General features: G+C 29.1%; 2 protein-coding genes across 2 annotated transcripts; both read right to left on the reverse strand.

The window, feature by feature from the left end:
* Positions 1–3: 3 nt before the first annotated feature.
* Positions 4–3,664, reverse strand: LOC119674598 (transmembrane protein 131 homolog; the record flags this gene model as incomplete). Its single annotated transcript, XM_038085743.1, has 3 exons — positions 2,901–3,664; positions 1,523–2,851; positions 4–1,461 (listed from the first exon to the last, which is right to left on the reverse strand). Coding segments are annotated over exons 1-3 (3,360 nt in total), but the record flags the coding sequence as incomplete, so codon positions are not given.
* Positions 3,665–5,912: 2,248 nt separating this feature from the next.
* LOC119685249 (probable methylthioribulose-1-phosphate dehydratase) lies at positions 5,913–7,182 on the reverse strand. The gene is made up of 6 exons (XM_038099488.1): positions 7,084–7,182; positions 6,930–7,024; positions 6,757–6,870; positions 6,548–6,701; positions 6,293–6,495; positions 5,913–6,238 (listed from the first exon to the last, which is right to left on the reverse strand). The coding sequence occupies exons 1-6, from the start codon at positions 7,108–7,110 to the stop codon at positions 6,154–6,156; spliced, it is 678 nt and encodes a 225-aa protein (XP_037955416.1). The 5' UTR covers positions 7,111–7,182; the 3' UTR covers positions 5,913–6,153.
* Positions 7,183–13,883: the final 6,701 nt, after the last annotated feature.

Consider the following 13,883-nt stretch of genomic DNA (forward strand, 5'->3'; position numbering starts at 1 on the left):
TTTTGTTACCACTACTAAACCCGAATCATCTGTTGGAGTAAGCGACTTTATACCAATGTTCCGCAGATTAAAAGTAGGATGCACAGGTCCCTTATCGCGAGATTTTGCCACAGCATCCTGTATTTTGAAAATTTTATACAAATCCAAATGTACCGCAAAGACCACCATCGCCAAGCTGCTTAATATAACAATTATAGCAGCGTACCGTACTTGTGTCTCCCATTCAGGTCGAGCGATCAATTTTCCGCAGAGCTCTAAACTATCAGTAGGCAATTGTGCCAATAATGTGTAGTTGACATTGTAGGAAAGATTTGTTTTTATTACCAATAACTTTGCAATACGTGCTATAGTAAAGTCTGGACTAAACAATATTTCAATTTTTTTAGACGCATTAGGTGCAAGTTCAAAACTAGTGCAGTCCACTATTTTAAATCCATATCCAATGCATTGTTGGCCTTCGACAAAAAATGTTTCAACAAATATTGGAATTTCACCTGTATTGCGAGCTGTGAAAGTTCTCTTAATATTCACCGGAAAACTAACTTCTGTTGTTGTTGTTGTTGGTTGCATTTGTTGATAGCAAGAGGACAAATGTTTTTCATTTACTTCGAAGAGCAAAGGCGTTGTGGAGCCTGGTTTCCGATTTCCAAAACGAAATTGTGATTGCACACCTTTAGCGCTTATCCAAACTCCCTCATACAACGTCAAATTATTTCGAATATGTAGTAAAGTGCAAAATAAATCCGTTTGTGTTGCAGTGAATGTAATTGTGACAGTTATATTTTCATAAGCTGGAATTAGTACAGGTTGCTTAGTTGACAGTTCGGATAATGAAAATACTGACTGATCTGTCAAATGGCAATTTTTTGGTAAAACTACTACCTCAAGCGGTAACGATGAACGTGTAAGCTTTGCGAATTTTGGATTTGATAAGAAAAAATCAACCAGTATCGGTTTATTAGCAGGATTATTAATAACGATTGCTGTTTTACGAGATTTGTTAATTTCGACACTTGGTAGTGTTTGTGGTCCAGACACCAATTTTGGCCATACAATATCGATCATTAATTGTAGTACGAACTGTCGTTTTTCTTGTGTACTCACTCTAAACGAAATTGATTGTAGGATTGCTTTAAACTGCCGATATAATTCTGTACGTCTTCTAAGTTCTCCTTCATCAAAATAAGGGTTATTATTCAACTCTCTCGTAAGAGGCTGTGTAGATAAAAAATCTAACGAATTTGTTCTCTCGTCTTGCGGTATATAACACATATGCTTGCATATTTCTGCTGGGCTGAAATAGAGGCGACCAATTTTTGTAGACACTCCGGGATCAATAACTGCAACTTTAGGGTTAAAATCTTCGAAATGCATACTTGGATCCGTAAAATTGACACTCGTTATATGTATTGGATATTGAAATGTAGATCGTATACTTATATCTGATGAACATAGCATGCCCTAGAAATGTTATAAATAATTACTATATAAAACGAACATTACAAACTATAAATAATATTACCGGGAAGCAATTTTTAAAATAAACTGTTTCCTGATCCACTTCTAAATCGCCGATCATTGTTTTAAATCTAACAGTTGCTGTTATATTTTCATATGGTGTCCATATTTGTAATGTGGCATCTAAAGGCTTATTTTCCGTTATATAGGATTGTATAGCTAATTCAAAAACTGCCACTTCATTTTCGTTAAGTTGCGAACAAAAGTAATATTTGACATTCTCGATGTTTTGTTCATTTTTCAAGCTCGTTATTTTCGCACAACCCATAAATGTGGTATGAAAGTATATGCCACGTTTTGTTTGAAAGTCCCAATTCGTTACCTTAATTGGTATTGGATTTTTATTCTGTAAAACAATATAACCTGGTTGTGACATTTCTGCCAAAGGCACCAAGCCCAAATTAAGATCAGTATTATATTCAGGTTTTAACATAAAACGACCCGAAATTTGCGTATGCACATGGAGCTGTCCAGTACATATTAATAAAGGCACTTCGAAACGAGTTACATTAGTATATATATTTAACATAGAGCGAAAGTTATTACTAAGGTTTTTAGTTTGTAGCTGCATGAGTTCCAATGATTCACCTGGCTTCAGCACAACGTCATACTTACTATGACTTTGATTTATATTAAAAATTTTGGTTATATTACTCTCTACACTGCTTTTCAAAACGAGTAAAGGTGTTTTGAATTCATTTCGCACAATAAGTTTTCTTTCTTTATAAACATCTTTATCACCGGTTATAAAAATTGTTGTATTACGATTAAAAGAAAGCGTGCCTTTAAAAACATCTGCACGTATCAAAACCGAAAATTCTTGAATGTGACTAACGTTGCGTTTCAAAGCTGAACGCAGTAAAGCAAGCTTAAAATTAAAAGACTTGTCCAACAGCATTGGATCAAGAGTAATGCTTGTATCGTTTATATTAAAAGATAAACCACTAATATTATGAAGATCATGATACACTAACTCGTAAGGACTATTTTCATCCGAATTGCGTAAATTAAGTTTCACTGTTGTTGGCGTTGTATCTTGTGTTACAATGCGCCCAAAATCAATTACCGGGTTTTCAGCATACAGTCCATTCTCCTGTTGAATTTCAAATTCAACGGGAATAACAAAAACATTTTCAACTGGAGCTACAGAATCATTCGGCTGCTCCAGCACTTTTATACGTATATACGCCGTGTGATTACCGGCATTCTTTCCATGAAATCTTATACGTATCACTGGCTTTGTGGAATATGGCGGTATTTCCCATAAGGCTTGAGGTCCTTCTTGTCCGCCGCTAGGTAATTCTAATTGAAATTGCCCACCACTACTGTACACCTGTAACATATACACTAGAAAAATGTGTTATAGTTAAGGAAGTTGTTACCTCTATTATTTGCATTGTATGCTTATGTGGATTGAACATATGTATTTCTGGGGTAAGCGTGGCATTCAGCGGAGCTTTAACGCCTACAATTGGCTGTAATTTGTATGGACATTCAGTACCCACCCCACGAACGGAAAAGTTAGCTAAGCCAAATGAACTATGTACATGTAAAACTGACTGTAGTGTTCCACTTTCACGAGGTAGAAAAACTACATTAAATGTAGTATTTCCTTGTGGAGGTATGATCTTTGTCTCAAAAAAGCTGCTATAAAATGATGAAATTTGACCTGAGACCGAACCCAAATACACACTACGATTATGCTGATTAATAACTGTGATTGTGTGTGATTGCGCTGTACCAACTGATATAACACCAAAGTCCAGATGTGGGGGGTCAAAACGTATATTTAAGATTTGATCTCCATTTGGTTTAAGTGATGTTATTGGAAATATATTTTCCACTTGACTTGATGTTTGCTGTGCATTGAAATTTATTTTTTCACTCGGTTGTAATAATTGATCAACAGCACTGGCCAAGCAAAAGCAAAACAATAGCATTGTAAAGGGCATCATCTTGCTTAATAATTAACTTTATGGATAATAGAAAATAAAATATTTATTTGGGTAGCCCGGCACCGTTTCTTAATATATTTTATATTTTTCATCGATATTTTGAATATTATACTTGATATTTTCGCGAATATTTTACCGTTTTTATAATTGCAGTTTATGTTTCTTCATAGTTTCGCTTGTCATGTGCAATTCAAAACGATGATGCCACTTAACCAAAAAATCTTAATTCTGAACATATGTTTTTTGTTTATAATTGTTAAAAATGATCGTTCGCTTACTTTATAAACACAGAATTAGCAAAACTTAAATGTAAAAAATAATAGATATATACATAAAAAAATAAATAGACGTAGTGATACTGGTTTTATCGGAGCATCGGATACTGTCTTTTTGACGGAGACATGGGCAATGTTTTTACAATGTATTATCTGTAGATTATATTGTCAAGAAATATCTCTCTTCCACTTTCCTTCTATCTCATAATCTCCCTATCATAAACTTTAGTCACTCGTAGACAAAAAAATGGAAAACATTTCTCAAATTGAATTTCTGATTTCATCATCATATCGTTTACCTGAATTCAAATCAGTTTTATATTGGATTCACGCGAGAGTTTTGTTTATAATTCTAGCTGTCATGCTTGTAATTTTAGTTGTCAATTATTGTTGTTTTCAATGCAAAACAAAAATGTTTGACATTTAAAATTACAAATAAAACTCTTGTGTGAGTCCATTACAATATTAAATGCCAGCTTGCTCTCAACAACTCTGTATCTTCAAGCAAACACAAAATAAGATCCGAGTATACTTCTACTATGTTTCACTACAGTTACATACTTGAACGAACCAAAAATAATGTTTGAAACATTTTTTACATAAATCTAAATAAGTATTAGAACATCTATTATACCCATTGTAACTATACATATTATTATAATATAACTATATATTTTCTAGTAAATATTTTCTATTTACTATTTGTAATTTCCGAAGACCAATTTACTTTAATTATATTAATTTTTTGTTTTTATAAATGATAAACTGTACTTTAATAACATATTTTGCCAGAATTTTGTCTTATATATATCAGCAACATTAGGCAGCAATAATTAGCAAACAACCAGCAATAACTATCCAGCAAAATATCCCCCCTCACTTGTGTTCAATTTTGACTTAGATATGTTTGTTGTATAAATACCAAGCCTTTTATCTTCTTATGGCTGCCTGCCCATTGATTACTAGTTTCAATTTTTGACTTTTACAGTACAATGTTTGAAATTTGTTCATTTTGCATTCGAAAAAAGTGCTTTAGGTGATCCACCTACATTGGAAAATAAAACAAATAAATATTCAAAGAGAGCGCGACACATTCAATGCCGGATTTTCACTTTATTTAGAAATTAATATTTTATAAAAATTTAATTTTTAATGTTCATTTAAATTTGTAATTTATCAACTTATGGTGAGAAATTATAATTTCAGTCGTTGCAGTCATAGTTTATATCAAAATCAGTTCACAGGATTACGGAACACATGTAACTAATTATTACGCATTTATAGAGATAAATGTTGTAAATGTAATTTATATAAGACTTTAGCTTAAACAATAGGGATTTTCACTCTCTCACAGACTCATTGCATTACACAGGATTACGGAACACATGTAACTAATTATTACGCATTTATAGAGATAAATGTTGTAAATGTAATTTATATAAGACTTTAGCTTAAACAATAGGGATTTTCACTCTCTCACAGACTCATTGCAAAGTGCATGAAATGCACAGGTTGCTCGAGCTTTCAGTGGACAATCTTTCAATCTTGCTATAAGTAAGCCCATGTATATACATATGCTTGCAACGAAACGAAAAAAAACAGCTTTTTCGACATCAGATGCTTCTTATGTGGATGTAGTAAAATGCAAAAACTGCTGTTTCATTTTGATATTACAATTCTACAACATAGCTGTTCCCGCACTCTTGCAACCTTAGTGCAATAACTTTGCAAGACAGAGCGAATATTCCTAATTAATAATTTATTAGCGATAAATTAAATAATATATGAGATACTGTATATACATATATTCGAAAGCATCATTATATACTAAATATTTCGACTTCTTATCTCTGCTAATTATTTTTGATGCATGTAGCACCACGTTTACGCTGTTGCAACTATGTATTTCCAAATATTGGTTAAAATAGCAACAAAATCTATGCTAACATAAGATTCGTTAATTACGAGTGTAAACAGAGTATACAAATTCTTAATTATACCCAATTGTATGTATTGGATTCTCATAAAAACAAAATAATCTTAAGAGTTGTGTATTCTTCGCACTGGCAACTTTTTACAGCAAAATAAAGCGTAGCATTACGCGGCAAAAAGTCAATCAAAATAATTTCTAGCAATTCTAGAGAAACATAAAAAAAGTCAAGCGTCGTATTTGTATAAGTACAGTAATTCTCAGAGAAATGCATGAACATGTTTTCAAGCGGGTGCATTTATCCATTAACTACCGTAACAAAATTTATATTGCTTTAGTCAAATTGTAAATCATATAAAGTCTCTTATTTATATGGAAAATAGTGACAAACATTATGAGTTTAAACAAATTTTACGACGTCTGGAAGATTTCAGGATCAAGTCCAGATTTTTTTTTCCACAGCTATAGAAAAATTTTACGACGTCTGGAAAATTTCAGGATCAAGTCCAGATTTTTTCATTTCCACAGCTATAGAAAACAAATAATCATAACATTCTGCCCTATAAATAAAAAAAAATAAAACATATCTCAATTTACATATATGTGAAATTTACATTGTTTTTGCTTTTTGCCAGCTTTCTCCCCAAACATACACACCATGTCGACGTACGAGTATAGCACTACATCCTGGATACTGCATCATAGCAGCGTACATAGAATCGGCCAAATCACGCTCGAATGGAGTGTTTTCAATTATTGGAACTACCAGTTGCTCGTCATACCGCAAATGCCGTTTTTGCTCTTCATCATAAATACCCTTGAAATATCATTATTATATATTAGCTTCCACTTTATTAAAGTGATTGTACCTTAATCATTTCTAAATGGGTACATCGAAATTCTTTTCCTGGCCACAACAACGTAGCCATTACAGCACTTTGTGAGTGCGTATGAATTACTGCTTCTGCTGAACGATGTCTGTAAGCTAACATAAAAAGCGGTGTACACTGACTCTTCGTTAAACTATATTGAAATGAAATCTGACATAGATTGACACTTATATAAAGCTCAAATTTACCATTTATAATCAGGTGGTATTTGAATGTCGTTTCCTTTTATATCTTGCACAAATAAATCCTCTGGTAAAATTCGTTCTTTTTGAACGCCGGAAGGAGCGATGTATATTTCATTACTTGAGAAATAATTTTTTAATTCATTTTATATATTTTTTTAATTTAATTTATAACCAACTTGAATTTAATGCTGATACCTCCACCTGTTCCGGTGACCCAACCTAAATTGTAAAATAGTTTACAAAGCTCTGGAATTAATTTCCTTGGATGCTCCTTTTAATAACAAAATTAATAACAAAATTATATAGTAAGTTTAATGGTAAAAATTTTACCTCGGGTAAATCCTTATAAATTGACATAATATTTTTAGTAACGACAACAAAGACCAGATTATAAGGCAATTAGCAAAACAAACACTGATAACAGTGAGAAAAAACTTAGCAGACAGCCGATTAAAAAGTGTATGACATTTAAGAAGCCCATACTTGCACATACATTCTAACATACATCATTGAATACAAGATTATTTTACAATGTGAACATTAAAGATATATATTACCAGTAATTTTTTCTTTAAGAGTTATAAAAAAAACAGTATTAAGTCTGGTTGAAACAGATTGTTATCACTTTTAAAAAATACATTTAATACATTTAACATTTAATACCGGAAGTCAAGACAGCAACGACGGAATTGGAGCACGTAATTTTTGTAAGTTTATTAGGTCTGTTCCACGAGCCACTCGTAGTAACTTTAGCTACTGAATAGCTACTGTAAGTTACTACAAGGAGCTCGTGGAGCAAACCTAATATATTATAATAGACATAAATATGAAGGCATTTTAAATTATGTATTGTTAATTTCTTAAATAGTTTTAAATATATTTATATATACCATACATTATAATTATCATGTATATATTCTGAAATGTATATTCTAATATGTAATATATATATTTATGTATATGATTAAATTCAAAAATGAAAACAAATTCAAAATATAAGTTTTTTTTAAGAAAGAAAGAATATATTGCATCTATTACCAGCTGAAGTTTAAAATTAAAAATTGGTTAAAAAATGTATATGCTCCGCAAATACAATAGGAACTACATAATTTTAAATTTACTTATAAGATTAAATAGTTAATTATATTGTTGCCTCTGTTTTAATTAATAAAAATGATGTCTCTTTTATAAATTAATCTACTATTTTCTAAAGCCAACAGTTGGTATTTCTTAATACAAAGGGCGTACCTTGATTGATTTTTATAGCTCATTTGAAAAATTGTAGATCTGATAGATATATATAATATCAGTTAATTTAAATGTTCACTAAAAATTTAGAAGTTTTTCATCATATTATCGAATAATAAGTTATATCTTGTTTCCATTGCAGTTAAAACTACTTACGGTAATATAATTAAGATTTGTTCGATCCTCTAGCATGATCTGATTCATGCATGTGAAGTAGCTTGATTCTTATATTTTACATATAAAATATTTGACAAATATTTCAAATTTTGGTCATTTCCTTTGTGGGAAATTTATTTTTAAGGGTTATACTACGTTTACATTGTGAGATTAAGAGAACGAGATTAAATTAATCTGCATTTTTAATCTCCACCGTTTACAATATATATTGGACTTAAATTTTGACGTTTCTCTTGTTGTGTTTTGTTTTGTGTATTTGATAAATTTCTGTAAATAAAATATTTAATTACAATTTTGTACAAAAAAATTGTTATATAAATTTAATAAATATTTTTATAACAAAAATTTAACAAATTTTAATTATTATTAAGTATAAAACTGTTATAAAAAATATTTAATAAAAATTTCACTCACTTCAGCATTTTTAAATTTTTATTGTTTGTTTTGAATCTATTTTGACATTTCTTTTTCAATTCTTCTAAGATCCTTAAAAAAATTTATGATATTAAGACATTTGTAGAGTTATACTGAGAAATAATCACCATTTCGAAAGAGATTTAAAATTGTTCTCGATCAAAAGGAGATTAACTTTTGTATGTGAAATCTGAGATAAAACAACGAGGTTAGTACTTTAATCTCGATTTTTGCTTTAATCTACTTTTAATCACACAATGTAAACAACGTATTACTTATTTTTCTCATTTTTAAATGAGTTGATTTTTTTTATAAATAATTTGATTATATTAAAGATTTTTGTGGATAAATTATTCTTATTAGGAACTGAATGAGCAAAACTGCCTGATTGAAACAATGAAAACATAGTATTACCGAATTACTTGTATGTCTAGTATTAATAACAATAAATTTAAGAATTGTTTAGCATAATAATTTTATATCAATAATATATTAAAAAATGATTGTTTTAAATTAATAGTGATGTTTTTTTAACAGTATGTTTTGTTTTTTAAAATGGTCAAATAAAAAATTAATATATTTCGTTTTTTCACCCAACGTTTTGTTGCTTTTTTTTCCAACATATTCATGGGTATCAATAATTTAAGTTTAGTTTAAGTTAATCACTGCTTATTTAACAATTTCACGTGTAAATAAAAAATTAAAAGTTAAAGAATGTTTATATATATATTTTTGACACTACTCCAAGTAAAGCATGATATAGACGATGAAATTTGTTTGCAAACCGAATATGCGCTTTGCTATACACTTTGAAACAAGGTTGGCAAACTTCATTTTGATTTATTTTCTACAGCGTTCATATCAACAGCGGAGTAAGTACAGAGTGCAAAACAATAATTGAAACTGAAGAAATTGAGGTGATGATCATAGCAACCTGTTATTTATTTCATTTTTTAAACTAAAATTATTTTTGTTTCATTTGTTTAATATGTTACATTTTAAAATTTTTATTCATATAATAATTGTTTAAATATTAAAGCTTACTATAAAAATGTTTTTAGCACAAAATAATTTTTAAAATATATAAACTTCTTCAATAATTGTCTAATGTCTAGCAATTTTTTAATTATTTTTCATTTATTTTCCTTTTTACCAAAAATTAATAATTTTTTTCCGTAATCTTTGCTTGTCCGACACTCACCAAAATTCTTAAATTATGAGAAGTTTGCAAACTTCGATATACACAAGTAAACATGTTTGCAAACTTAACAAATAATTGAAAAATTTTAATTTCACTGCAAACTAGTTTGCAAACCAAATTTTGGTTTGCAAACTTGAGTATAGACGATGCAATTTGATAGCCAGCAAACCTTGTTTGCAAACAAATTTCATCGTCTATATCATGCTTTACGGCCACTTTCGTTTTGTTTATTGATGAGAAGCAACGTCTGCGTTTGCGACATGCTTAATATTACATAATTTCGCTTTAATTTTACCATCCATTCAATGAGATATGCTCGCATACATTTGTCGTAAAGTAACAACTCACCGCATTCCAATTACGCTTACGGTCGCGCGCACAGTATAGTTTTGCGAATTCCAGTGCCGTGAAACATACATAATAAAACACATATTTAATATTAAATCATTGATTTTATTTAAATTAAGAATAATAATAAAATATCTAAAAGGAAGTCCTTTAGCGGTGCATACATTAAGTGGAAAAAGAATATTGACGTGTAAGTAAAAGTGAAAAATGTGAAATTGAATAAATTAAGGAACGCAACACAAGTAGAAAAAATGGCATATTAATATAGTTTTTTGTAGCGTAAAGAATAGTATATGCATTAATTGATGCCTGTACTTTAAACTAAAAGATTGTGGAAATAATATAGTGTTAAATAGATTTTTTTTTGTTGTAGAACTAAAAATAAATTAATAAATGTTCAAAATGCAGTTTTTATCAAAACGAAAAACAATTGGAATTCAATTTATTTTGTAATGTGTGAGGAAATCAGAGCTAAATAAGCATTTGTGCATTTATTATGTTGCGACATTATTGATTTTACCCACTTTCTCTGTTATTTAATCGAGTTGATTGCGTACGGTATAAGAAAACGGAACAAACAAACAAAAAAAATCAATAACTTTCACTTTGGGAAGTTATATTATTATTTTATGCACAAAAAAATCTACGTGTGGATTATAATAAACGTTGTCTTCTTTAAACATAATTAATAAATACTTTTTTTGACATTTCTAATGTGCATAATTCAATTTCAAAGTGATTCGTATATATGTATATGAATAAGCACCCTAGGCGTTTGAAAATAAATTGCTTATATAAAAATCAAATTATATACTATTTATTAAATTGCATATACTATGCAAATAAGTTATTTCAATCCCTGTATTTATGTCCATACGCAGTGTTTCTTTGTGTGTTAATGTACATAGCGACAACAAAATAGTTTTCAAATAATTTAATATGCGTTTTGACTTAAGTGCTTTAAATAGCAGCTTCGTTTGTATGTATAGCCACAATTTATTAAAATACTGAAGTGGATTTGCACTCATTCCGCATTACTTTAAGGGCGCTTAAAGTAATAATAAAAAAAACAATGCTTCCGCATAGTTTTATAAAAGTATATTGTATTGAAAATTGAGTAAGGGATTAATTAATTATAATTTTTTTTATTATTATTTCAGACTTTAAAAAGGTTTACATACTTTCTTATATAGTTTTTTCCTTTTTAATTAAAAATCTCAGGATTTATTTTTAGTGTATATCAGCATACAAAACAAAATACAAAAACAACAACCGGAATTGAGGAAGGGTTGTATTTTCACGAATTAAAAATGTTTGTAAACAAAGCCAAAGAAAATTATGAAAGGAACAAAGTTTTTTTTTGTTTGGTCCGCACGCAACTTATTTGGGGCAACTGTCAAAGTGCTTCGAAAGATGTGTTAATTCACAAGATAAAATCTTAACATTGCTGAACATTTGTTTTAGTATTTCTTGCATTACAAAACTAAAAAAGTGTAGAAAAAGGACGAGAATAGTAAATTATTTTATCTTCAACCGACATACAGTGCTACGACATTAAAGTTATTAAATTTTAATGAATTAAAAAAAAAAATAATTACGAGTAATATGTTTTTAGTTAGTTAAGTAAACTAAAGTTATTAAATTAGTTAATAAAACTAAATAAATATATTAATGTGGTTCGAACTGCAAAACAAAAAGGTTGGAATCTGTTTATGTTAAATTGTGATACTATCCTGCATATTATGTTTTTTTCTTTAATATAAAACAATGAAATCAAATTGACTAAGAGGTCAAAGTACGGGTTGATTTTCTTCAATTTCAATGTTTATTTATCCATAAGTATTGCTTAATGTCCTAGGATAAAGCAAATAAACTGCATAATATTTTTATATAAAATATAACCCTTTAGTGGTTATTACATATCTGATATGGGATTGAAAGTACAGTTAAACTTCCATAACTCGAACTAAAAAGAGTGCAACACAGTTTTAGAGAGCAAATTACATGCAAATCTGCTTCCTTAAGTCGAATTTCTTTATAACTCGAATAAAATTAGAATGAAAAATACTCCTATTAAGACATACGTTTAGAGAGACTTAGTAATTTCGTAAAGACATTATTTATCTCACATGCACTTTTAAATACATATTCCAATTTAATCGAAACTAATCTTGTATCGCATGCAACTTTGTAAACAAAATTAATCTAATCTTCTCTGATTATCTCAAAAATCACGCGAAAATATGAATAATTTTGTTATGAGTTTTAAACATCACTTTCGCTACTTTATAATTTTTCCCATTTTCGACAATTAAATTTAAATTAATGTATAAATGATAATAATCAGAAGATAATAGCATGCATTAATTAATGGATAATGAGCATATAGTAATTTTGGTATCTGCATATGAAATATGAGACACATCTTGTAGTAACTGCCATATAAGTCGCTAAGGGCTAAAAATTTTTTCAGAGGTATATATCTATAAATCACTGAGGCTATTATGGAGATAAATTAATATAAATAGTTATTCGTCGAAATTATATTTAAAAAAATTATATAACCAAAATAAAAAAATTTATTCAGAGATGTTTAATGTTATTTATTGCGTATATTAAGAAAGTAATGACATCAATAGATAAATTTAAGTTGAGTTAAAATGACTGTCCATTAGTCGCGCATATTTTTATTAGCCACTAGCGATAATAGAAAGAAGTTAATCTCTATATAGGTTTTATATTAAGTATTTTTAAGCACTTAAAGTGCACTTGAAAGCATTTCTTAAAACGTGTTTTTAGATCATAGATCATAGATCAATTTAAATCCAGATTCTTTGTTCTGAAGTTCTATTACAAATACACGTTGCTATCAGGACAGTCGGCACTGATAGACAAGCCTCCGATAGACGTTCTGTTGTTTGATAACTCGCTGTTAGTTAGTCTCGCAAGCAGTTAGACTTAAAAATGACTGTAAACATTTGTGAGATTCACTATAATTGTTCCCGAACAACGTGCTCAATTTTCTACAGAACAAATGAAATGTATTATAACATACAGTTAAAGTATATTTGATCAAATTAGACTATAGTGAAATTTGACCTTGTGTACTAAAGTTATAAGTCTCTCTCATAGATAAGTCTCTCATAGACGTTGTGGTGTTTAATAAAAATGGAGTTAATATCTGCAAAAATTTGACATAATGACAATTATGAACATTTGCCTGAGCCAATGTAATTGATTTTGATAAATGTACATAGAGTTATATTCCAACCAGCATTAACAATCGCTTAACGAAAATACGTGCCGAGGAATGATAACTTATTGCTCGCCTGGGTTATTGTTTTGTGATTGTTTGAAACATGAATTTTTCTTCCTATGCATTTGTTATTATAAATAGTAAAAAAGCATCACCAAATGACTATATATGCTTTCTCTGACTATATAGTCAAAGTATATTGTTTAAAGTTTAAAGTTAATAAACTTCCGTAAAGATTAAAAATGCATTATTGTTGCGGTTTTTATTTTAATTTTACATTTTGCATGCATTTTAAATTAACACCTTTTTTTAAATCAATTATAACTTAATATAGTTATTTAAAGTTTTAAAGCTTTATTGGACTCATTTTTTTTCTTACAGCAATTGTTCAAGATGTAAACCTTTGTGCATTATTAATAGCATAACATTTTACTCATACATGAATACTTTTGCATTGTTTGTTAAATCACACTAACAACAAGAAAC

This window comes from Teleopsis dalmanni, chromosome 2, assembly GCF_002237135.1.
Source record: "Teleopsis dalmanni isolate 2A chromosome 2, ASM223713v2, whole genome shotgun sequence".
Taxonomy (NCBI): Eukaryota; Metazoa; Arthropoda; class Insecta; order Diptera; family Diopsidae; genus Teleopsis; species Teleopsis dalmanni.

Coding starts and splice junctions, on each gene's coding strand:
- LOC119685249 (XM_038099488.1), bottom strand. CDS start 7,110: ATGTCAATTTATAAGGATTTACCCGAG. Junction 6,496..6,547: donor CCCATTTAGAAATGATTAAG/GTACAATCACTT, acceptor TGATATTTCAAG/GGTATTTATGATGAAGAGCA. Junction 6,239..6,292: donor TGGCAAAAAGCAAAAACAAT/GTAAATTTCACA, acceptor TTTTATTTATAG/GGCAGAATGTTATGATTATT.